At 38.4% G+C, this 27,049-nt stretch overlaps 1 protein-coding gene and 1 long non-coding RNA gene across 3 annotated transcripts in view; one reads left to right on the top strand and one right to left on the bottom strand.

The window, feature by feature from the left end:
- The window catches only part of LOC129658893 (uncharacterized), a 28,567-nt gene extending 17,375 nt beyond the window's left edge, over positions 1 to 11,192 (bottom strand). Inside the window, exons 1-3 of one of the 2 annotated variants that reach the window (XR_008717563.1) lie at positions 10,947 to 11,192; positions 5,041 to 5,211; positions 1,499 to 2,308 (exon numbers count right to left, since the gene is read on the bottom strand). This is a non-coding gene — a long non-coding RNA (uncharacterized LOC129658893). Of the gene's footprint in view, positions 1 to 1,498; positions 2,309 to 5,040; positions 5,212 to 10,946 lie in introns of those variants that run through there. The other variant, XR_008717562.1, reaches the window with a different exon arrangement.
- Positions 11,193 to 11,249: 57 nt separating this feature from the next.
- On the top strand, positions 11,250 to 25,467 carry BET1 (Bet1 golgi vesicular membrane trafficking protein). Its single transcript, XM_055589738.1, has 4 exons — positions 11,250 to 11,463; positions 16,233 to 16,357; positions 22,823 to 22,879; positions 24,282 to 25,467. Exons 1-4 carry the CDS (start codon positions 11,445 to 11,447, stop codon positions 24,435 to 24,437), a joined length of 357 nt encoding a protein of 118 aa, XP_055445713.1. The 5' UTR covers positions 11,250 to 11,444; the 3' UTR covers positions 24,438 to 25,467.
- Positions 25,468 to 27,049: the final 1,582 nt, after the last annotated feature.

Below are 27,049 nucleotides of genomic sequence, written 5' to 3'. Positions count from 1 at the left end.
TTCTCCTTCCTTCAATTTTTGGTTTTACTTGGAACACTGAAAGAATGCTGGCTAACTGCCTTGGAGATGTAAGGTTATTTGTTTTTGCTTATTTTTTTTATTTTCCAGAGGACATGATTTGCTTGTCCTACTCTGAGTTAAGCAGCCTGTGTGTATTGCATGCACTCCCCCCCACCCCAAAAAAGTGTTCTTTCTTCCTTTTTACCTTTTGTGGGCCCCAGAGACCCTACAATTCTGGGACAGTTGGTGGTTCACATTTGATTTGGTTCTGGTTATAAATTGGAATTTTTACAAATAAAGAATTTATTACTGCCATTTAAAAACAAATTGTAAAACAATTATTCAGATGTTTGCAACTGGTTTAGGTATTTGATATGAAAATATAGTCCCATTCCTTTATTTTAATGCTACTATATAACTGGGGGCAAAAATGCATTCTCCTCAACTCTACATGTTCCACACTTGTTTTTTGTCATTAACACTAAATGTGCTAACTTTCTTGTTTTTAAATCACAGTTTTACTTTAAAAAGCTTATTTTTGTTATATTCTACAAATACCTTCCATTTACATGTTTTAGAAAAAAATCTGAAGAGGGTAAAAGCCATGGAAGCTGAAACCTTTTCTACTTCTAACAAATAAGCAGGGAATAAGTCTGCTTGTAGAAGGTGTTTTTGGAAAAAAAATTAATTTCTAATTACACCTCAGTAAATCAACTTTATTTCTTCAGCAAAATGGGTTTTTAAGAAATATAATAATGTGAGATTCTGGAAATGGAAGGCATGACAAAAAGTGCCAGGCCCTTTCTACACTGTATTGCCATCCTATTGTATTTCAGCTTGTGTACAGCGTGTTAGAATTACATTGTATGAATGCTGTACAAAAAGTAAGAGTCAATTTAAAATTTAAGGTCATTAGTGGTATCAAAACAAATTGTCTGGTCTGAAATAGAGTCCTCCATCTTCTCCCACACATACAGAAATTAAATGCATGTCAAATACAACTGAAAATAGCTGGACATTTCGGTAAACATAAAAACTGTGTCCTATAAAAGTGAACTAAACCCTGTGGGGCTGCTGGGGGACAAAATAACTACTTTTGAGTTTACTTTTGTCTTAAGGATTTTCATGAAAGAGGTTTTTTCAAATTTTGTATTTATTTGAAACATTTCATTGTTAGTTCCTAAACAGAACTGTTTGACTCACCATAAAGTAGAGAAAATAAAAACATTTTTAAGGTGTGGATTTCTGTTCTATTTAGATTTTAAAAGTTTAAGGAAAGTTTGCTAATTTCACCCCCATTCTTTTTGCAACAGAACCAATTCAGAAATTTGTGGTGGATCAGTTTGAGAATCATTTTATTTTACTAGTACAGATTTCAATTTTATGGATATTTTACTTTTCAAATGTATAATAGATATGCTCTGTCTTTATACTAACTCATTCCATTTTAATTTTTACTGAGATTCTCATCTGTTTATCTAAATCTTTGATGCTTCAAGCCCATGCATATTTCCAAAGCAGAATTCATTTTGTGCTTTAAAAGCATTGAACAAACCAGAAAATGCATCACACCATATTCTGAGATGAAAAAGGCTGAATTAGTGTGATTTTTTTTCCAGTAAAAATATTTAAAATTTTATGAAGTGACATTACATATATTCTACAATTCAATTAAGAATTAATAGATATGCTAACAAGACCTGTGACTAAAAACAAAGAGAAAAAAGGGAATATAAACAGACCCACAGGTGATTCAGATATTGAACCCATGCATTAGTAACCCATAATAAATATTTTCAAGAAAACAGGTAAAAAATCATCAGATATTAATGATTTCACAATGACTTCTTCCAAATATGTGAGGAATTAGGCTAGCTTTGACAATAAAACCTGACAAGTCATAACTAGAAAGGAAAATTCCAGGCAAATTTTTCTCATAAAGATATATAAATTTTTAACAAATATTGTCAAAGTAAATTGTATATGAAAAAATAATACTATATCATGATCAAATTGGTTTTATTCTGGGAATGCAGAGTTGGTTTAACATTTAAAAATTAATTTAATTCACCACATTAAAAGAAGAACTCAAAAAGCTGATCATCTCAAAAAACTCAGAAAAAGAATATAGTAAAATCCTACAGCCATTAATGATTAAAAAAAAAAATTGGGGTAATAGGAATATAAAATTCTTGAATCTGACAAAGCATTTATAAAAGGTATCTAAGAAAACATTTAGATGCAAAGTTATAATACTGAAAGTCGTCACCGTGACTTTGGACATAAGTTCAACACTGTACTGGAGATCCTAACCAATAGAAAAAAGAAAAAATAGGGAAAGAGAAAGGATTAGGGATTGTAAATAAACAAATAAAATATCTACTCTTTATAGATGATGTAATTGTCTGAAGCAGTGGGTAATCTAACAGAATAACTTTATTGCATTTCTATACACTAGCAACAATTAGACATGAAATTCTTAAGAAAGATAGCATTCATAATAACATCAAAAATATCAATACATAGGGATGTATCTAGCAAAAATTTTTTGAAATGTCTACACAGAAAGCTATAGAACATTCTTGTTTGAAATTAAGGAAACTCAATATTATTAGAAAAGCATATTGCGTTTAAGAACTGGAAAACTCAATGTTGACAATATCATTGTTCCCCCACTGCAATGCAAGCTCAGTCAAAATACCAATAGGATATTTTAAAATGAAACTTGACAAGTTGTTTCTAAAACTTACATGGAAATGCAAAGGGGTCTTAGTTAAAACATCCTCGATGAAGAAGAACATTGCAGGAGGACTTATTTTTACTGACTTCAAGAAGGCATTGGCACCCCACTCCAGTACTCTTGCCTGGAAAATCCCATGGATGGAAGAGCCTGGTAGGCTGCAGTCCATGGGATCGCTAAGAGTCGGACACGACTGAGCGACTTCACTTTCACTTTTCACTTCCATGCATTGGAGAAGGAAATGGCAACCCACTCCAGCGTTCTTGCCTGGAGAATCCCAGGGACGGAGGAGCCTGGTGGGCTGCCGTCTATGGGGTCACACAGAGTCGGACACGACTGAAGCGACTTAGCAGCAGCAGCAGCAAGTCTTATTATAAAGCTATTTAAGAGAGTGTGTTCTCACTCCCAGCGCAGAGGGCCTGTGTTCTATGCTGATCAGGGAATTAGGTCCCTCATACCATAACTAAAGATCCTCCATGCCCCAGCTAAAACCCAGCTCAGCCAAATAAACAAATAAATACATATTTCTAAAAAAAGAGAGAATGTGTTGCTGAAGCAAGGATAAAAGAACAGATCAAAGGAATAAATAGATAGCTGTATAAAAAGGCTACAGGAATAGGGGTGTTTGGTTTATGAGAAGGAACTGGGGGGGATGGGAAAAGAACAGTGTTTGTAATAATAATGATAATGGAAAAATCGGGTATTCATATAGGAAAAAAACGAACTTGATTACTATCTCATACCATACACAAAACTAATTACAGTTAAAGTAGAGATATGTGAATGACAAAACACTAATAATTTACAATGCCAGAAAGATTCAGATGTCTATTACATTGTTTCTCAAAACCATGACTACTGAAGACCATACACAGCTACCACTTTCTGGGCATCTTCAGATGACTTCAGGGAAACTCAAACATAACTCTCCACCTCTCCCCCCAATAAATTCTGCAGAATTCATCAACTGCCATTACATAGTGGTAAGCCAGGAATTCCATGGCAGTCCAGTGGTTAGGACTCTGAGCTTTCGCTGCAGGGGACCCAGGTTCCATCCCTGGTCTGGGAACTAAGAATCCACAAACCATCCAGTTCAGACAAAAAAAAAAAAAAGGTAGGGGGAACAGTTGTAAGACAAAATTAGAGTCTGGACATTTAAGTCTGATGTGTTTGAAGGGAGTGGACGTGAAAGCAAGGAAATGAAGAAGCCCTAGCAAGAGGTGTTTGAAATTTTAAATAATGTTGTTAGTTTTGAAATGGAGAGAAAGGTGCACACCAAAAAGACATTTCAAGAGGACTTGGCCATTGGGTTGATAGTGTTGGCAGAGTGGGGAAAAGTCATAGTGACTCAGAGGTTCTGAGGCTTAATGATATCATTAACAAGGGCAGAAAATCAGAAAGGCAAGCTGCTTTGGGGTAGATACTGATTGAGTTTGAGTTGATGGTGGGATATCCAAAGAGAAATGCTCAAAACGATGGTAGAAATAAGTTACTGGAAGTGAAGAAAGGGGCCAGGTCTAGAGTGATAGAGTAGAATGTCAGTAATGTCTGCGGATAAATGACACATGGCTGGCTACTCACTGTCTGTCCCAATTCTCTCCCATCCATTCACTGAGTGATGATTGTGGTGTCATCTGCATAAGACCAGCTGGTTTTGGAGAGGAAGCAAAAGCTGCTGCTGCTGCTGCTAGGTCACTTCAGTCGTGTCTGACTCTGTGCGACCCCATAGATGGCAGCCCACCAGGCTCCCCCGTCCCTGGGATTCTCCAGGCAAGAACACTGGAGTGGGGTGCCATTTCCTTCTCCAATAAGTGAAAGCTAGTGCTGGTCAAAACGGAAACAGATAATTCTTCAGAAGGCTGCCTGTGAGTAACTCTTAAGTCCCACAGATACTGAGCAAAATTTTGAACTGACCTTGTCTTAAGGCCTTCCAGATAAAGAGATGTATTAATAGACTCTGGCAAACTACTCCATTATTCCACTAGCATTAGAGTCTGTCACGTGCTTTCTTTCAACAGTTAAGCTAACCCTCACCCAGCAGAATATTAACGGATGAAGCTTCACCTGTGATTCCCAGGTGGTACAGGGGTAAAGAACCCGCCTGCCAGTGCAGGAAATGCAAGAGACCTGGGTTCGATCCCTGGGTCAGAAAGAGCCCCTGTAGGAGGAAATAGCAACCCACTCCAGTATTCTTCCCTGAGAAATTCCATGGACACTGAAGCCTTGTGGGTTTCAGTCCATGGGGTCTCAAAGGGTTGGACACAACTGAGCATGCATCTTTTACCTTTATGAAGGCTCACCTGAAGATGGATCCACTTAGTTTCTTCAGTTGAGCTGGTCATCTGGTATGGAAGAAAAGCTTCTTTGTAACTCCTCTTTCCCTATCCTCTCTGGTACAGGCATAAGGCACTAGATAAATATTCATAGCCATGCATAATGGATGTCATTGGTCACTAGCTAATGGATGGCACCTGTAGCAAAAAAAAAGTCATTATTTAATGGAAGAAAGTTCTAAATGGTCCAGATATCAGAGGACTGCATAATCATGAATATTTATGTAACACTATCATTTAGAAACACTTTTAAAAATCTCTCAAACTTTTCTAATTGAGCTAGAAAAAGTCACAGTAGCCTACAACTAGACATCCAGGCTAAAGGCTCAGAAGTGCCATATTCACAGTTTAATAAAGTTTGAGGTGTTGGGGGCTGTGAAGGCAAATTCTCTCTCCCTTGTTTCTACGAAATCAATTTTTCTAATTTTCTCTGTAAGAATTGTTATTTCCACATAATTCCTTGCTAATAGTTATTGTTCAGATTATGTTTTTGACCTTGAGGCCCTATTTATAGAGAATTTTAAAGTAGGCAGTGGAGGGAGGCCTTTGGCAAGAGAAAAAATAAAATTCTTAACATCTCCCATAAAGATCTGCTTCAAACAAGATCAGGTCTTTATCCTTGCCTCCCAAGAGAAGATGGTCTTCTAATTGCAATAAAGAAAATTCAACAACATAAGATAAACAGGAGTGAAAGCATGTGGCCAAACACGTCTGGGTTCAGAACACAAATCATCGCCCTAACTAACGAACCATAACTTTCATGGCCAGTTTATGATAGCGATAAAGGCCTCAGTGATGTGAGTGAGCACCTAGCCCTAAGCTATTCCATGAAACCTGTTTATTACTCAGAACAGAGATGAACAGCTGTTACACAAGCGCTCAAACCACACACATGCTTTAATGTATTAAGAAATAACCTTTCCCCCTACCCCCGCTTGCACTTGGAGAATCTGCTCTGCCCAAAATACTGGAATCCCTAACACTCAGCATCAACTGCTTGGACCAACCAGGGAGAGACCCCTTATCCATGGTTGACCAATCAGATTTTCTCTTCCAGAAAACTGGGACTGAGAATACTGTGGTACAGGGATCAAACTGGACCATCAAAGAGACATGATGCAGAGGCTTTTGTTCTATAACAGTTAAAGGAATCCAATGTTCAAAGAGAAGAGTAAACTAGGTGAGAGATACAGAGAGGAGGCACCACATAGCCCCAGAGGGACAAAATAAGCTGCATCTGGTCTTTCCACAAAGAAATTAGGTTGTACTTTGTGCAGCTGGATTCCAAAATGTCCACCTTGAAATTCTGTTTTCCTACCTGTCCCCAAATACAAAAAGCAAAAAACCCTGCAAAAAATATAACATCATGCCAACTTTACTCACTGTTAACTTTACTGTCCATTAAAAAATACTACCTTGTAAAGCAATTTGTAAGTTAGATACTCTGGTTTCTAACTTTGAGACATAATGCAGAGTCTTTTGAAACATACATTGATATTTTCTAAGCAATAGAAATTAAATCTATCATCTTTAACCTAAAACACTGTTTTATAAATGTTAAGAATGTCTCTAAAATTGGACTATCATAAGGGCAGCCTATGCAAAGTGCCATTTGAAATTTAGCTCTGCTTTGGGTCCAGATATTCAGGAAAAAATAAATCAAAGCTACTGATTCACTGACATTAAGGAAGGAGTCATTTCCCAGAATGAGGTCTTAGTAATACATCAGAATTGCTGGACGATTGAAATATCTCAGAGTGAAACATGAGAAAAAGTCTTATCTCTGCAATCACACTCTATCCTTCATGTTCTCTGATATCATGCCCACCATGATAAAAAATTTTTCTACTGCCTATACCCACCAAGTCACATGAAATTCACTCTCCTACGGTTCATTATCCACTTAAGACAAAAGCCAACCCAGCGGGTGGTTTGGGAAAATGGTGGAACTTACAACCCCTTCCATTCCTTCGTTCCTTTTGCTTGGGGCATCACATACTCTATTTTCTCATTTCCCTGAAAATTTCACTTCTCAGTTATGTCACCTTGATCAGTGTTTGTAATGGAAACACAAAAGACCCTGAATAGCCAAAGCAACCTTAAGAAAGAAAAATGGAGCTGGAGGAATCAACCTTCCTGATTTCAGACTATACCACAAAGCTATAGTCATCAAGATAGTATGGTACTGGAACAAAAACAGAAATACAGATGGAACAAGGTAGGAAGCCCACATATAAACCTATGCATCTTTGGGCACCTTATCTTTGACAAAAGACACAAGAATATACAATGGAGAAGACAGCTTCTTCAATAAGTGGTGATGGGAAAACTGGACAGCTACATGTAAAAGAATGAAATTAGAACACCTCCTAACATCACACAAAAATAGTCCCTGTATGGATGTGTATGTCCTCTATATTGCCTCACTCTCTTCCTTTTCATTTACCAATTATGTCCCCATTACCTTGGAAGATTTATCTCCGCAGACAAGGGCCAGTGCAATATACATGTTTATCATTCCTTGCCATCTCATTCACATGTAACATACATGGCGCCCCATGAGCACAAAATGCCAGGACCCATAATGCATGAAAGTTCAGCAAAACTCACTTTAAAGTGAATACAGTGTGTTAAGTCCATGATTGAATAAGTGTGGGCCTTGACAACCCTGAAAGAGCACATGAACCAGAATTCTTTTGCAGAAAGGAGAAAGTAACCATTTGGATTTTTAGGTCACCAGCTCAATAAAAACCAGCTTTGCCTGTCTGACATTATATTCTTAGTACCTTTCATTATTTTATTTTTTCTCCCTTTTACATTTTATTATTATATCTCCCTATCAAGTAGGGGCAGGGGGCTTCCCTGGTAGCTCAGTTGGTAAAGAATCTGCCTGCAATGCAGGAAAACCCTGGTTCAATTCCTGAGTCAAAAAGTTATCCTGGAGAATGGATAGGTTACCCACTCCAGTATTCTTGGGCTTCCCTGGTGGCTCAGATGGTAAAAAATTTGCCTGCAATGAAGGAGACTCGGGTTGGATTCCTGTGTTGGGCAGATCCCCTGGAGGAGGGCATGGAAACCCACTCTAGTATTCTTGCCTGGAGAATCCCATGGAGAGAGGAGTCTGGCAGGCTATAGTCCATGGGGTTGCGAAGAGTTGGACACAACTGAGCAACTAAACCTAGCACAGTACCATGTAGGGGAAGCAGTTTTTAAGAGGATAAGTACTTTTGTAATTTAAACAGTCTGCTTTGGTAAACTTAACGCTCGATTTAAAAAGTTACATTAGCATAAGAAAGCTTTCTAAGTAAGATGATTTTTCTGACATGTTTTGATTATAGAACACATGTACTTCTTACAAAAGAAGGAACTGTCACAGACTGTAAGATAAAATGCCATCATTTCTCTTATTGAAAATTCAGTGTTTATTTGGAATAACTATTTCTGATAAAATCTTCATTTAATTCTCGTGTTTTTAGAGAATGGTTGTATAATTTTATGAAGACTGTTTTCCTCTCAAAACATTATTGGATTAAGCTTATTTCCCAGGTTAATAACTTTTATTAAAAATTGGCTTTTCTGACATGTACACAGTTTAAATCCATATATTTAAAATGGATAACCAACAAGGACCTACTGTATATCACTGGGAATTCTGCTCAACATGTGGCAGGCTGAATGCGAGGGAGCCTGGGGGAGAACAGACACAAGTATATGTATGGCTGAGTCACTTTGCTGTGTACCTCAACTATCACAACATTGTTAATTAGCTGTATTTCAATATAAAATAAAGTTTCAAAAAATGGTTTTGTGTGTGTTTTAAAAAAACAACCTTAGGGCAGAGACTCACTCTGCCACTACTATAGTCAATGTTCCTATTGAGAAACTATAAGGGAACACATGGAACAACAGACTGGTTCCAAATAGGAAAAGGAGTACCTCAAGGCTGTATACTGTCACCCTGCTTATTTAACTTACATGCAGAGTACATCACGAGAAACGCTGGGCTGGAAGAAGCACAAGCTGGAATCAAGCTTGCCAGGAGAAATATCAATAACCTCAGATATGCAGATGACATGACCCTTATAGCTGAAAGTGAAGAACTAAAGAGCCTCTTGATGAAAGTGAAAGAGGACAGTGAAAAAGTTGGCTTAAAGGTCAACATTTAGAAAACTAAGATCATGGCATCCGGTCCCATCACTTCATGGCAAATAGATGGGGACACAGTGGAAACAGTGGCTGACTTTAATTTTGGGGCTCCAAAATCACTGCAGATGGTGATTGCAGCCATGAAATTAAAAGACGCTTACTTCTTGGAAGGAAAATTATGACTAACCTGGACAGCATATTAAAAAGCAGAGACATTACTTTGTCAACAAAGGTCCGTCTATTCAAGGCTATGATTTTCCCAGTAGTCATGTATGGATGTGAGAGTTGGACTGTGAAGAAGGTTGAGCGCCAAAGAATTGATGCTTTTGAACTGTGGTGTTGGAGAAGACTCTTGAGAGTCCCTTGGACTGCAAGGAGATCCAACCAGTCTATTCTAAAGATCAGTCCTGGGTGTGCATTGGAAGGACTGATGTTGAAGCTGAAACTCCAATACTTTGGCCACCTGATGGGAAGAGCTGACTCATTTGCAAAGACCCTGATGCTGGGAAAGATTAAGGGCAAGAAGAGAAGGGGACGACAGAGGATGAGATGGTTGGATGGCATCATTGACTCAATGGACATGGGTTTGGGTAGACTCCGGGAGCTGGTGATGGACAGGGAGGCCTGGCACCCTGCGGTTCATGAGATTACAAAGAGTCAGGCATGACTGAGCAACTGAACTGAACTGACTGAAGTGATCAAAGATTTCCTTCTCAGAACTCTCTAATACAGAGATTATCTCACTGTCATACAGCAGCAATGATAAAACCGCAAGGATCCAATGCCTTTGTTCATCTACTGTGTATCAGATTCTTTTTTTAATTTCTCATTCAATCCTCACCATAATCCTCTGAGGTACAATGACATTCTAGGAATAACCACCATTCCAGTACTACTCCACCTCCACCAACAAGCTTATAAACTCTTTAAATTGGCACCTTCAGTTCAGTTCAGTCGCTCAGTCGTGTCTGACTCTTTGCGACCCCATGAATCACAGCACACCAGGCCTCCCTGTCCATCACCAACTCCTGGAGTTCACTCAGACTCATGTCCATCGAGTCGGTGATGCCATCCAGCCATCTCATCCTCTGTCGTCCCCGTCTCCTCCTGCCCCCAATCCCTCCCAGCATCAGAGTCTTTTCCAATGAGTGAACTTTTCGCACGAGGTGGCCAAAGTACTGGAGTTTCAGCTTTAGCATCATTCCTTCCAAAGAAATCCCAGGGCTGACCTCCTTCAGAATGGACTGGTTGGATCTCCTTGCAGTCCAAGGGACTCTCAAGAGTCTTCTCCAACACCACAGTTCAAAAGCATCAATTCTTTGGCGCTCAGCCTTCTTCACAGTCCAACTCTCACATCCATATATGACCACTGGAAAAACCATAGCCTTGACTAGACGGATTTTGGTATCCTTTGTCTAAGTTTAAAAGATCTAAGTAGGGGGATGTTTAACGGTCTTTCAGTCCCTTAACTAATGACTGTGATTCTTTCTAGAAATGCAACCAACTCAGTAAAGGAAATGAAACCTCCACTGCCTCTGAGGAGACCCAGTTACTAATTTGATTGACTAGTTCAATGGAGCAGGATCCTAGTACTAGGGGCTTGGTTTTACTCTACACCACTGGGTGACCCGGGCACCAACTGACTACCCCTCTTCCGTCCCTTCAATGGCTCTTAGATTACTTATGTGTGAGACCAGAAACTTGGATAAAGTTTTCTTTGACTTTACCTGAACTAACTCGTGGTGACAGACAGTGAGAGGCGGAATCAGGAACGAGAAGTTAACCATCCTCTCATGGTCTGGGAAGGACAGATGTACTGATTTAAATTCGGGGTCCGGCAGCTGAGAGAAAGAGCCAGTCCAGGAGCGGAGATCCAGCGTCCCAGGTCCGGAGTCTGAGTCCCAGGTCCTGAGTGGCAGCTGAAGCAGCACACGCCCCTTTGCCGGAAGCCCCGCCCACTTCTTCACCAGGTTCACTCCAAGTCTCGGCCTCGGCGGCGAACTATATTTCCCAGAATGCCGTTCAAGCCGCTGCGCAGGGCGCCAGTAAGCGCCTTGGGTGACGCCATCAGCCAGCGCGGTGTTTAGAGTCTACTGATGTCGTGGCGCACTGGAGGAAGAAGTTGCTGTTTCGCCGGGCCCTGGTCCTGAGGACGCGGTCCAGGTGGTCCCTGGCCTCTTGCTACCCACCCCTCTGCCCGCCTTTTCCCCCGCTCCTCTGGCAGGATGAGGCGTGCAGGCCTGGGTAAGAAGAGGCTGAGATTCGAAGTTCCGGGACCCTAGAACTGGTAGTGCTGGGCGCAGGGGCGCGGGGGGGAAATCGGACTGGCCCCTTGTCTCTGGAACCTGAGGCAGAGAGCAGGGTGTATGGAGGAGTCTTTGGAAGTGGTGTCAAGTGGAAACACCACCGTTTGTTCCATATCCTAGGGGGTTCCTTAAGTTTGGTTCTGTCTCAAGTTACGGATGGTAGGTTTAGATGGAATAGTGGAGAACTAGGGGTGAGGTATGTACAGGTACCAACGCAGTGAGGAGTTTTTTTTGTAGTGTTACTGACTGAGCGCGGTTATGGAAATTGGTGAGTTTCCATAGTTGCTGAAGTCTGTCTTCGCTTCTGTCTACTGGACCTAATGTTAGTTTCTTCAGAAGTGAAGTTTGAAGAGTGTTGCAAAGCACACTGATAATAATCGTATTAGCCTGGTAACAGTGAGTTTCACAGGTAAACCCAAGTGTCATTTTTGTTAAAGGCCGTGATGTGGATCTTCGGAGTCAAAGGCCATTTTACCCAGAACATTTCTTATCTGACCCTTGTTCCACTGGTAAGACGGTAGAATGTAGTAATACCTGGTGACTTAGCATTTGTTCTTGACTTTTGGCCTAGGAAGTAGTTCACCAAGCAGCAGAACAAATTTAGGCACAAGAATTTACAGTGGGCTGTTATAGCACAAATCCATTAAAACAGCATTTTCTGGTTCTGGAACTATTAAGAGATGACTGGGAAAAAAGAAAAGAAACATGCCATATTAATATACAGTATACCTGAGAAAATATATGAAATACTTGAAAAAGGATAGTGTTTGTTACCTTTTTCAATTCTTATAATTCGATGGAAAAAAAGTTTTTCAAAAGTGTCAGGTATTTAAAGTTAGTGAAAGTTGCCAGTAACACTAGGCATGTAGATTGATTAGTACATTGTAGTATGAGAAAAAGCTCTTGAAAAATGTACTTTTTGTGAATACTTGGGTCATAAAAGGAAAATTGGCTGGGTAAGTTGTAGAGAAAAAAATAACTCGTTTTGAACAAGTTTAGTTTGATATGCCTAAATGAGTTTCCTTTTTATCATTAATGATAGCAAACATTTATTGTGTATTTGCGTAAGCTCTAGGTATACAGTCCTTTGTGGCTTCCCTGTGGCTTAGTGGTAGAGAACCCACCTGCCAGTGCTGGAGGTGTACACGAGATGCAGGTTCGATCCCTGCGTCAGGATGATCCCCTGAAGAAAGAACCCACTCCAGTATTCTTGCCTGGAGAATCCCATGGACAGAAGAGCCTGGCGGTCTACAGTCCATGGGGTCACAAAGAGTCGGTCAGGACTGAGCACTCACAGGCAGTCCTGTGTAGCTCTGTTCATGCTCCCCAAGCTTCTCATCTAGTTGAGGAGTAGAAATATGTACAAAGATAAATTACAGTACAAGGTGGTAGCCATACAGCAAAATACCAAATACGTTCTATAGGCCGTGAATGTCCCAGGGATTTCACAGAGAGCGCTTGGTAATTTGTGTGGACATAGAAGCCTCAACTGCAGCTTAAATAGCAAAGTGTAGGAGAGTTTGTTTCCAGTTGGAAGGCTGACCCTCTCCTTCTACCAAAACAATTGTAGGACTAGAATCTAGAATTATGATTGATGTGTTTAAGGGATTATGATTAAACCAATTCGGTTGAAGTAGGAGACATAGAACCAGAACCAACCACATTGTGGAGACCTTTGAGTACCAGGTCAAAGAATTTGGATCTCATCAGTAGGTCTTTGGGCCTTTTTGAAAGTTTTGTGCAGCAGTATGCTGTGAAAGTGCAGAGAGAGGAACTTGAGAGATGGTGGTTCTGAGCCCTGACTGTACACTAGAATCACCTAGAGAGCTTTTAAGGCTTGAATACCTGGACCCCAGCCCAGACCAACTAAGTTAGAATCTCAAGGATAGAGTGTTTTGGTTTTTTTAGTTTGTTTTTAAACTCCCCTGTAGTTGAGAGGAGGAAAGATGATTCCTTAGGTGTCTGTTGTTGTAAATTACATTAGAGAGATGTGACATAATGTGACAAGAGCTTTTTTTCTAAGTATCAATGTGTATTGGGGTCATTAATCTGATAAATATTCATGTAGAGAAGCCCCCCCGCACTTCATCTGCATGCTTGGTGCCTCAGTCGGGCCTAACTCTTTGTGACCCCAAGTCAAGCCAGACTCCTCTGTCCAGGGAATTTTCCAGGCAAGGATACTGGACTGGGTTGCCATTTCCCTCTGCAGGCCCACAGTTCACATGACTGTCTAAGTGACTTGGTTCATTTATGATACAAACTATGCAGAAGTAGCATTTGTTTATGGACACAGTGTGAGGATTATCTTTGACACCCATTAGCTTTCCTACAAATTTTCATGCCAGTAAGTCACACAAAACAAGTGGCTAAACTTGGAATAACAACTCCTAACTTTTGAATTTTTTTTTTTTTTAAATACTGGGAATGGATGATAGTGTGGGGTAAGATTAACTCTTTAATAGGAGAAGGTGCTTTGAAAGCTTTCTGGACAATAAATAAAATGAGAATTTCACTTTTAATAGTGGAACAGTGCAGAAGAACTCTAAAAATAAAAATAAGATATGCAAAAATAATAATGAAGGAAATGGAAACCAATAGCCACTAATTTAAAACTGAATTCCTTGGGGAAGTTGTCAAGTGGTTAATTCAACCAGTCAGTAATGACTTACTGGGTGAACATTATTTATGTAGCATATTAATCATGTAAAATATGAAGAGATTTTTATTTCCTTTAAGGATTTTGGTCTTTATTGAAGTAGACTTTGTATAGCATATCATTGGTGAATAGGATGAGAATGCATTTTTTAAATGATTCTTTTAATTGTTGAGTAGAGGGAAATATTATGTGTAGTCACTTGTCTTTACGTTGTACAATGGCACACTTAGAGAACTTTGTAGATGATGGATCAGCAATTGGAAATTTGAGGAAGGCAACTCTTTCTCCTCAGTAATATACTTGTTTAACATTTTGTTGTGGTTTTTGTGGTGGTAGAGATTGTGTGTCTCCTGCTTGAAGTACTTGTTAGATACAGGGATACAGAAACAGGCTGAGACGCCACTTTTGTCCTCAAAGAAGCTTATGACCCCACTGTTGACAAAGGAAGACACATTCAAAGCTGAATAACTGAATTCAGATTCTGTTCATTAATTAGTTCATTTACAAGTATTTACTGGCTATGCCTTACTGTGTATATATGTTTGGGAGGGATCTATAGCCATGAGCAGAATAAATTTAGTTTCTGCCTTTGGAGTGCAGTCCAGAGCATGATATTAGTGTTATGTATAGTCAGAACTGTAAGAATTCAAAAGAGGGTTTTGCTTTTTAGAGAAAGTGAGAGTTTTACTATGCCTGGAAAGAGCTTTCTGTTCACTTTCCGACACTTCCATCAGTCACCAGTGTTGCCTGCTACTTTCTGCCCTTCCATCTTACTGTCAGCGCCACTTCATTCACTCTGAGTAGACGGAGGCCTCTAGTCTCTATTATCCCTTTCCTCCATAGAGCTGGGCTTCCATTGCCAGTACAATCCTTGTCCAGTCTAGTCCCCAGAATCCATATATATCACCTACTCTTTTGACAAGGAATCTCAACGTCTTGGAGTTCTGTTCTTCAGCAGCCCCAACACTGCACTCCAACTCTTGTTTCAGTCCAACCCTCCAGGTTCTCATGGGCTGATATAGGCTGATCAGTTTTTCTGCAGAAAAGTCACACATCCAGGTGAAAAATCACACTACAGTATAATTGCCTCAGCCACAATTGCTTTACCCCTGTAGTAATCCTGTACAACCCCAGTTATTTTCCTCCATTATTCTCTACAGTTTTTTTCCCCCAAAAGATCACCATTCTTCAAAGACAGGCTTTTCTCTTATTTCACTGAGAAAATTGTCAACAGATTTTTGTTTTTTTTTTTTTTTAAATGCAGTTAGATAATACCCTCAGCTATGCTTTCCTTTTTCAGTCCTCCAACGTGTTAGTACATGTATTCACCGTTCAAGGCTCACTCCACCAGTTGGAGTGCCTGATGAATATCAAGTTATATTGGGCAGTGCCTGCGACTGTTGTCCTGTATCCCAATGCTCTTCCCTAGAAGAAGAGCTCTGAAAAGTATTGATAGCACCTAAAAAAAAAAGGGATCTGATGCATGATAGTTTATCAAGTATTTGTTGAAGAATGAATGAGTCTTCCTCTTAAATCTGAGTTAATATTCTCCGTAAGTTATTTTCGCTCTCTTCTGTTTATAAGAGCTGCCCATAAAGGACCTTCCCTCTGCCATTAACTCCGTCCTGTTGTATTATCCTGTCTCTGCCTTTCCCTGCACAGCCAAGCTTCTTCCATAGGTAGTTGATGTTACTAATTTTAGGGGTGTATGTGTGTGTGTGTGTTTAATGGTATAGTTCTAGAGAGCAGGAAATACGTCCAGAATACCCTTATATATCAGTGTGTATTTCACAGTCTTGTGGGCAATCAGTAAGCAGTCAACAAATGGCGTATTGAGCTGAATTCAGTATCATTTGCTTAAGAGAGGTTATTAGAGTTGTTCTGAACTCTATTTGGTTATTAATTTTTAAAGTTCATTTGGAGTGTGAGTATTACAGACATACCTGGTCTGTCTGCCAGCGGCCTCCAGGGGTCTTTTTCGGTTCTTTCTAGTCAGGGTTTCAGAAGGGACTTGTTTTTGCTACAACTCTGCTCGGGACTGATCCTTGCAGGTGAAGGAGTACCCCCTGGCAACTATGGGAACTATGGCTATCCTAATAGTGGGTATAGTGCCTGTGAAGAGGAGAACGAGAGACTCACGGAAAGTCTGAGAAACAAAGTAACTGCGATAAAATCTGTAAGTATATAACATGTACTTTTTAGTTTGTACATTACATGTACACGCTGCTATATTTAAAATGGATAACCAAAAAGGACTTACTGTATAGTACAGGGAACTCTGCTCAATGTGTGTGGCAGCCTGGATGAGAGGGTTGTATGGAGGAGAACAGATACATGTGTATCCATTGAGTCCCTTGGCAGTTCACCTGCAACTATCACAATATTGTTAATTGACTGTACTCCAGTACAAAATAAAACAGTTTAAAAATGTTTATTTTTACTGGCATAGGGGATTTATTCCACAAAACTGTATAGTTCAGTGATATGAGCTTTCCCCCTAGATTTAACAATTCAGGGATAATAAAGCACCTAGATAGCCCAAATCACCTAAATTCAGTTCAGTTCAGTCACTCAGTCGTGTCCGACTCTTTGTGACGCCATGGACTGCAGCACGCCAGGCCTCCCTGTCCATCACCAACTCGTGGGGTTTACCCAAACTCATGTCCATTGAGTCGGTGATGCCATCCAGCCATCTTATCCTCTGTCATCCCCTTCTGCTCCTGCCCTTAATCTTTCCCAGCATCAGGGTCTTTGCAAATGAGTCGGCTCTTTGCATCAGGTGGCAAAAGTATTGGATTTTCAGCTTCAACATCAGTCCTTCCGATGAACAGCCAGGACTGATCTCCTTTAGGATGGACTGGTTGGATCTCCTTGAGAGTCTCCAAGGGACTCTCAAGAGTCTTCTCCAACACCACAGTTCAAAAGCATCAATTCTTCGGTGCTCAGCTTTCTTTACAGTCCAACTCTCACATCCATACATGACCACTGGAAGAACCATAGCCTTGACTAGATGGACCTTTGTTGACAAAGTGATGTCTCTGCTTTTTAATATGCTGTCGAGGTTGGTCATAACTTTCCTTCCAGGGAGTAAGTGTCCTTTAATTACATGGCTGCAGTCACCATCTGCAGTGATTTTGGAGCCCAGAAATTAAAGTCAGCCACTGTTGCCATTGTGTCCCCATATATTTGCCATGAAGTGATGGGACTGGATGCCATGATCTTAGTTTTCTGACTGTTGAGCTTTAAGCCAACTTTTTCGCTCTCCTCTGTCACTTTCATCAAGAGGCTGTCTAGTTCCTCTTCACTTTCTGCCATAAGGGTGGTGTCATCTGCATATCTGAGGTTACTGATATTTCTCCCAGCAGTCTTGATTCCAGCTTGTGCTTCTTCCAACCCAGCGCTTCTCATGATGTACTCTGCATATAAGTTAAATAAGCAGGGTGACAATATACAGCCTTGACATACTCCTTTTTCCTATTTAGAACCAGTCTGTTGTTCATGTCCAGTTCTAACTTGCTTCTTGATCTGTATACAGATTTCACAGGAGGCAGATTAGGCGGTCTGGTATTCTCATCTCTTTCAAAATTTTCCACAGTTTATTGTGATCCACACAGTCAAAGACTTTGGCATAGTCAATAAAGCAGAAATAGATGTTTTTCTGGAACTCTCTTGCTTTTTCAATTATCCAACAGATGTTGGCCATTTGATCCCTGGTTCCTCTGCCTTTTCCAAATGCTACTTGAACATCTGGAAGTTCAGGGTCCACATATTGCTGAAGCCTGGTTTGGAGAATTTTGAACATTACTTTGCTAGCGTGTGAGATGAGTGCAATTGTGTGGTAGTTTGAGCATTCTTTGGCATTGCCTTTTTTTGCGATTGGAATGAGAATGAACCTTTTCCAGTCCTGTGGCCACTGCTGAGTTTTCCAAATTTACTGGCTTATTGAGTGCAGCACTTCACAGCATCATCTTTTAGGATGTGAAATAGCTTAACTTGAGTTCCATCACCTCCACTAGCTTTGTTCGTAGTGATGCTTCCTAAGGCCCACTTGATTTCACATCCCAGGATGTCTGGCTCTAGGTGAGTGATCACACCATCATGATTATCTGGGTCATAAAGATCTTTTCTGAACAGTTCTTCTGTGTATTCTTGCCACCTCTTCTTAATATCTTCTGCTTCTGTTAGGTCCATACCATTTCTGTCCTTTATTGAGCCCATCTTTACATGAAAAGTTCCCTTGGTATCTCTAATTTTTTTGAAGAGATCTCTAGTCTTTCTCAGTCTAAAGTTTTCCTCTATTTCTTTGCACTGATCACTGAGGAAGGCTTTCTTATCTCTCCTTGCTATTCTTTGGAACTCTGGATTCAAATGGGTATATCTTTCCTTGTCTTCTTTGCTTTTCGCTTCCCTTCTTTTCACAGCTATTTGTAAGGCCTCCTCAGACAGCCATTTTGCTTTTTTGCATTTCTTTTTCTTTGGGATGGTCTTAATTCCCTTCTCCTATACAATGTCACGAACCTCTGTCTGTAGTTCTTCAGGCACTCTATCAGATCTAGTCCCTTAAATCTTTTTCTCACTTCCACTGTATAATCATAAGGGATTTGATTTAGGTTATACCTGAATGGTCTAGTGGTTTTCCATACTTTCTTCAATTTCAGTCTGAATTTGGCAATAAGGAGTTCATGATCTGAGACACAGTCAGCTCCCGGTCTTGTTTTTGCTGACTATATAGAGCATCTCTTGCTGCAAAGAATAAAATCAGTCTGATTTTGGTGTTGACCATCTGGTGATGTCCATATGTAGAGTCTTCTCTTGTGTTGTTGGAAGAGGGTGTTTGCTGTATCCAGTGCGTTCTCTTGGCATAACTCCATTAGCCTTTGCCCTGCCTTATTCTATACTCCAAGGCCAAATTTGCCTGTTACTCCAGGTGTTTCTTGACTTCCTACTTTTGCATTCCAGTCCCCTATAATGAAAAGGACATCTTTTTTGGTTGTTAGTTCTAAAAGGCCTTGTAGGTCTTCATAGAACTGTTCTGCTTCAGCTACTTCAGTTTCTTCAGCGTTACTGGTCGGGGCATAGACTTTGATTGCTATGATATTGAATAGTTTGCCTTCTAAGCAAACAGAGATCATTCTGTTGTTTTTGTGATTGCATCCAAGTACTGTACTTTCTTTAATACAACTGTCATTTATTCCAGTGAAAAAAATTTCCATGAGGAAAAACCTTTCTTTTAATAAGGAGCCTAAATTATCAATATTGGTATTAAAACTCAATTAATTCTTAATTTCATCCAAATGTTGTATTTTCTAAATTATTAATATTATATGATATTGCTTAGTTCAATAATCGATTCCTATTGATTTATAAAGACCTTGAAAATAATACTCATCTCAGAATGTAACAGTTTCCAGGCTGAATACAGTTTTACTTTTCAAAAATTAATGAAATATCAGTTAAGTTTTAGCAACGTGACTCAAAATTTAAACACAATCTGAGTACAGGTTAGAAAATGTCAAAACTTATGGTGTGTATATATATATATATATATTTTTTTTTTTTTAAAGCTTCAGCTTTTTTTGGTAGTTAAATCTTAAATACTGCTTGTAGTGTTTTACAATACTACAATACAATTACAATGTAGTAATATCTCAGAGCATTCCACCTTCAACTCCCCAGCAGCTCATCTTCTGACTTTTCTTCTTCTAGTTTCAAAGCTACAAATCTCAGTCTTTTCTGTTTCTGCCTTTGAACCTCGTGTCAGTCACCAAGTCCTATGTTCGTTCTCTCTACTGTTCCTATGTTGACCTTCCTGTTTCTAATACTATGCCCGGGTTTTCTTCAGTGGACTATTGCGAAAGCCTTTTAACCTATTTGTTTCCCATTTTTCGTATTTTTTGGTCTGAGCTACACCCAGTAGTCATCACAGTCATCTTTTTGGTTTTCAGAGTATTTTTTAAATTGCATTCTACACTCCCAGAAGTCTTCAGTGGCCTCCCATGATGTAAGAAATGAAGTTCCCACTCTGTAGCTTGATGAGACAGGTTCTGCAGATTGTCCCCAGCTTTAGACCTCACGTCCTGCGCTCAGAATGTGTGCGTGCTGCCGCCAGATGGATTTGCATGTCCCTCGTACCCTGTGCGCACTGTCGCCCTCCCACTCCTGCATCTTGGGTCATGCAGTCCCCTTGCCTAGGGCACCCTCTCCCTCCTGACCCTGGCTGAAGTCTTGCCCATCTGAAAGGCTCCATCTCTTCATCTTCTCTCCTCCAGGCTTCACTTGATCACCACATAAACCTAACCTTTTCCTTGTGAACGTAAGATCATTTGTACCATTTCTGTAGCACTTATTGCATAATGATCTGCATTGGAATTATTTGTATGTAAAAGAAATTTATCAGAATACAGCGTTTTCTATTGTAGTTTTACATTCTGCATAGCACCTAACATATTTCCTTATAGTGTATTGAGTTAATATGTATTAAATAAAGGAATTACAAAAAGATAGTTTTGATTATGCCTTAAAATAAACATGTGTGGTACACTTATAGAGCATTCATTGGAAGCTTATGTTGCCAAAACTTAATTGATAGTTCATTAGTCTTTGGAAAATTGAATTGTATTTCAGCCTAGAGACTGTTATCTCCTGAAATGAGTATTGTTTTCAAGGTCTAATTAAATCAAAAGGAGTTGATCTATGAACTAAGCAATATTGTATAATGTTAATAACTTAGAAAATACAACATTTTGGAGGAAATTAAGAATTAAATGATTTTTTTTTAATTCCAATATTGATATTTTAGGCTCCTTGTTAGAAGAAAGCCTTTTTCTCATGCATTTTTCTTTCCCTGGCATGAATGACAGTTGTAAAAATAGTTAGGCGATTTGGGCTGGCTAGTTTCACAGTTGCTTTATTATTTCTGAATTGTTAAATTTTGTGGAAAAGCTTATATTCCAATCTATAGAATCCTAGAATGATTTTGTGTTGATATTACCCCAGATACTTACAAAATAAGTTGAGGACAATATTTGCAGTGGTTTACCATGATTTTTAGTAGTTTCCAAGATTTAGTAGTAGTGTGTGTATTCAGCTATTTTAGAAGTGAAGTCTTGGATGAATTTATCATATGAAGTATTAGGTTTTGATTTGAATAGCAGCTGTAGTCACTTATACTTCATTCAGACTCGGCCTCTTCTCTGCAGAGCTTCATGCTGTGGGTAACACTAACTTGTAAATTTTTTCCCATTTGTTATCAAATTTTAAAGAAACAACACCTTTACAATCTAAAGAAATAATGAATTTAGGCTTATAGTCAAAGTAATGTCACATTCATTAGGAAAATATTACTTACATCTGAACTTAATATGGGAACTTAGATAACATTTTTAAAATGTAAATGAAGAAATATACAAACAAATGCTATTGCGTGAATGATATAAAGAGAGAAAAAAGAATTCAAGGATAAGAGGACAGGAAAGAAACATGTACCTAAATTAAAAGATGGAATTGAATATTAAGTTTAAATCAAAATGAAGAACAGAGAGACAATGTCTATAGTTGAGAAGGAATAGAGATTCTAAATTGGTTTTCTTTTTAATTATGAAACTAAGGTAACTTTATAGGAGACTTGGAAAATACAGAATGAATAATATTTCCACTATATATTACAATTAATTATGTAGATTAAGATTTTTAGTTGAATTTTCACTATTAAACTCTCAAAAATGAATAGAATGAATAGACAGAAAAGTAGAACGATATAGTAGACTTGAAAACACTGTGAGCCAATTCAGTATAATTAAGATTTATACAGTTTTCACACATCAGGATACAAATTCTATCAAGTTCCCATAGACTATAAACTAGGAGACACTGAAGCATATCCAGAGGATAAGACCAAGTGCAAAAACTTGATGGCCTAAAGGTATTGAAATCATACAGTGTCTGTTCTCTTACCACTGTGGAATTATGTTAGAGATCAGTATCAAAAGATATTTGAAAATAACCCACATATTTTCAAGTGCAATGTGACATTTCCCAAGAGCAATCTTTGACTTGGCCATTGAAAGCCTCAACAAAGTTAAAAGATCGAAAAAACAGGGTGATTGCAGACAGCAAAGCATTTAAATGTGAAGTTAATAATCAAACTGAGAACTTAATATCAAAGATACTTTAAAAACCCCATATATACTATGTTTAAAAAAAAAAAGGAAATTAACATATGATACAGTGTTATTAACTACAGCTTTTATCCAAATTTCACAAAATTTTATGCTGGTGTTCATTATTTGTTTTCATCCCTTATTCAAGATTCCATATTGAATTTAATTGCATTGATCAGCTTCAGCTGCATGCAACAAATTCTGATAAATTCTCTTCACTTTTATTCTGCTACAGATATTTTCTAATTTTCTTTGTTATGGCTTCTTAGATACACCCATCATTTAAAAGTGGACATTTAATTTCTAAGTTAGTTTTTATTAATTTCAGTGGGAAAAATAACCAAAGAATAAAGTATATTTTATATTTTTAAGACAGTTTTATTTGAGAAAACATTTATGCTTAGAATGGCATTGTTGTTTTTACTTTATAACACTTAAAAACATTTAGGTAAGTAATAATGTTTATGCTTTCTTCTTTGTAGCTTTCCATTGAAATAGGGCATGAAGTTAAACATCAAAATAAATTATTAGCTGAAATGGTAAGTGGTAATGATTTTAACTTTAAGAAACTTGACTGGATATTCTCAAATTTGGCTTGGAATAACTCTAAGAGTTGTTTCTGCCCTATTTTTACATTTTTCATCTCGCCTAACCCACATGAGTAGGAGGAGGAGGTAGGAGTGAGTGTATATTTTGTCTTGTATTTAGAACACTGTTAGAGACTCGGGACAATGACTATTTCAAGCCGTCTTTAAGATCTCAGCGGATATAGACTGCCAAGTAAATGCTTTATATCCAGTCAACCAAATGTCTTTCACTTAATGTAAACCTGTCTTCTGCTTGATCTCCTAAGGATCACTGTGAACGAGTCAATAAGATTGACTATAGTAACATCCCCAAGCCTTTTCTCTCTAAACAAGCTCAGTAAGGTATGCCTTTTCTTGCTAGAGGCTCTTTTTATTCCTTACTGTTCATTTTGGACATCAAACTCCTCTGGACCGTCCCTAGTTTCTTCAAATGCTTTTAAAATTGTACTATTTAAAAATGAATATTGCACTGAAAATTTTCTAGTGAAGGTTGTACATTAGAATCACTTGAGGAACTTTGAAAATATCCATGCCTGGTTCTCACTTGAAATATACTGATTCAGAATTTTAGGGAGGGGGGCGTCGCTCAGTATATGTATTTTGATAATATTTTAAATCCCAGATGATTTTGTTGCATAGCCCTAGTGAAGAACTATTAATGTAAAGTGCTTAAGCTGCCCAGAACCTGAACTGTACAAAGGCTATCGTTATGTCAGGACCTTACATCCCAGGTTATTGAGATTTCTAAAAAAGTGCAGTCTTTCCAAATCATACGTAGTTCTCTCACCTTCAGGACTTTTCTAGCTGTGTTTTAATGTGGCAGTTTTTCCCCATCCATATTTGAAGTCTTTACCACAGTTTACTACCGCTGCATGATAGGCTCTTAACTTTTAATAGATTCTGCTGACCTTCGAAGTCAGCCTCCTAAACAAAAGGGTCTTAAAAGTAAAGGTAGATTTAACTGCTAACCATATTCAGTGGATAAATTGCTGTACTGGGAATTTAACCTTGGAGAGTGATACCTCCAACAAAATGAGGGGGAAACCTGTGTGATGGTAGATGAACCTCTTACTTTTATTGTTAATGTTTTTTAATCCACATAATTGGAATAAGACCTAAATACTTGGGATTTTGAATTACTCTGGAGCTGAAAAAATGTTTATTGGATAATGAAAGAGCTTATTTATTGAGAAAATTATTTTGCATGGAGTAATCAGGTTGATTATCCAAGTTATACACAGGCTCCAGAATATGTCATTAAAAGTGTATTCTAATAACTGTATATTAAATTACTCAAATATGCATATGTAGAATGTTAGAATCCAACCATTATGTTTTCCTTTTTTCCTCACAGGATTCACAGTTTGATTCTACAACTGGATTTCTAGGTAAAACTATGGGAAAACTGAAGCTTTTATCCAGAGGAAGCCAAACGAAGTTGCTGTGCTATATGATGCTGTTCTCATTGTTTGTCTTTTTTGTCATTTACTGGATTATTAAACTGAGGTGATGCGAGTCAGTGTGAGTTTGGAATTTGTTCCAACTTAACAGCTTGGAGTACCACATCAGTAAAAAAAAAAAAAATCAGTATCAAAACATTCCTAAATTTCAGCTTCTATGGCTCTTCCCATCAAAGAGTACTGAATCTTGTTTTATAAATCACACCAGATAATACAGTGCTCTTTGGATACTGTTTCTTAATGATTCACTTTTTGCCCCTATTTTCAGGGGTACTGAGATGTTCTGAGGTTCACTCTGGCCCTAACAGTTTTTTCCTGTTTTTTGCTGTGAGATGAAAGAGCAGTTATAAAATTCTGTTGTGACCATAAATGTAGGTTTCTGTTGCACATAAAGAAACTTACTGGGAGAGTAGCAGTGCCTAAAGAGCCTGGTGCTGTGCTCTTGAGGTGGGAGCAAGTCTGTGATGGATGGGGAATGTGTTTTCCTGAATTGTCATCGCCCCAATGTTGTACTCTTCTTTCCTCCTTTATTTTGCTTAAATTGTAGGCTGATTTTTTTTTTTAACCTTCAGTTTTCCTAATAATTTTTGATGATATGACTCTTCTTCCCCCTCTGTACGCAAGGACCTCAGTCTTGACTAAAACTTGTCATTTTGGCATATTTCTAGTAGGACCCAAAACAAGTGTGTGCCAGTATAGTTGACATTTTATATTAACTTTATGTATATATAACATTGACTTGGCTTATAATAGTTTTATGATTTTAGCCACTTAGGCCATTTGGTTATCATTTATGACAGAATAATGTGAAGCTAAAGTAATTGCTGAGCTCTGAATGGAAATAAAATGTTCAGGAAAAGTAATTGCCTCTGCTTTATTATGTGCTCAAAATAAATACTCAGACATTGAACTTGGGGTTAAGGGCACAGTTGTTTTAATCCAGTGTATTTGTTTATAGGAAACATTTGCAAAAATGGACTGCTAAGTAGATGTCAAAATGTTGTGAAATTGTCTGTATTGCTACTGTTTTGGAATTTGCTCATTGATGGGCTTCAAAAATAAAATTTTTAATAAAATATATTAATTGACTTTGTTGCTTCTTTGTTCAAGTCTTTTTTTTCCCCCCACAAACCAAGAAGTGGTTCTGAAAACTCACAACAAACTCAGGAAAGCTTAATGTATTATTTCACTACTTGGTTCAAACAAACGAGATAAATCATGACAACAATTTCAAAAATCTATTTAATTCTTTCTTCCTTCTGCTTGGGGACCCCTAAGAAAAAGTACTTCCAGAAATAAAATTTTGGGAAAACATCAAATATGGGAAAGTTCTAATATTTTTATAATCCTTTACAAACTCATTGCTAAATCTGAAAAGGACTTTATTGCTCTTGGTGTCTGGGAGGTTGATTGTAATAACTGAATAAGCAAAATATTCATGTTATTATTTTTATTTAAACGTGAGACTTGTAGGTGTTTGGTGGGTGATACACTGTAAACCCTGTGCTTTAAATGATAAAAGAAGCTTCAGAAAAATCTCAAGTCTCTAGATTTTTTCTGAAAAATATCTAGTTATTTCACTAGGAGTTGGTCCAAATGGTAGAAACTTTAATTTACCTGCCCCATCCCCTATGGATACCAGGCATGAAAGTGAAGTCACTCAGTCATGTCTGACTTTTTGCAACCCCATGGACTGTAGCCCACCAGGCTCCTCCATCCATGGGATTTTCCAGGCAAGAATACTGGAGTGGCTTGCCATTTTCTTCTCCAGGGACTCTTCCCTGACCCAGGGATCAAACCCAGGTCTCCTGCATTACAGGCAGACTCTACCGTCAGAGCCACCAGGGAATCCCCTATACCAGGCATAGGTTTCCACAATGAGGAAAGAGAGAATTATACATAATACTGATAGACTTTAAATTGTATACTACTTAAGCAGAGAAGAGTTGTTAAATCTTGAGTAGGCAACATTTTAAACATCAGAATTCTGGAGCAGAAAACTATAGCACCTGCACCCATAAAAACCATCTATTTCCATCAACCTAGTTTCCCTGATTTTTCAGTGCTCTTAAATTTCTCATTTTGTGTCTTGAGTTTGCATCCTTGTAGAAAACGTGGGGAAAGTGCTTGATAATTTGGGTTCATTCAATCAGTAAATAACTTTATCAGGCCATATTGATGAACAAACTTTGACTCAGTATTTACTGGGAAACACAAAAGCATAGTAAGACTGAAAGCTATGCAGTCACACTGCCTGAGCGTAAATCCTGGCTCCCCTATTCATGTCATAACTGATCTGATGACCTCTCCACCTCAGTTACTTTATTTGTAAAGCAAAAATAATCATATATAGGTAGAAGTAATACATTCATAGAGTTATTGTGATAAATAAATGATATGCCTTGTAAAGAACTTCAAATGGGTTCCTGGCACTCAATGATGGCTGTTGCCTTTGTGGATCTATGGACAGGTGCTTGGGAATTTTAATGTCACACTAGCCCACATGTTGCTGATAAATTTTGGCTGCTTTCTCTCCCATAATCCCACCAGGGATATAAGCAGCTGTTTGTCTTTTCTGGGAAGGGTCATCATTTTCTGGAATTTAGGTTTTTTTTAATGTTTGTATCTTCAGCAATCTGATGGGATTTCGTTTTTAAAAAAC

The sequence above is a fragment of the Bubalus kerabau genome, chromosome 8 (assembly GCF_029407905.1).
Source record: "Bubalus kerabau isolate K-KA32 ecotype Philippines breed swamp buffalo chromosome 8, PCC_UOA_SB_1v2, whole genome shotgun sequence".
NCBI lineage: Eukaryota > Metazoa > Chordata > Mammalia > Artiodactyla > Bovidae > Bubalus > Bubalus kerabau.
This window is presented reverse-complemented; position numbering and strand designations above follow the sequence as displayed.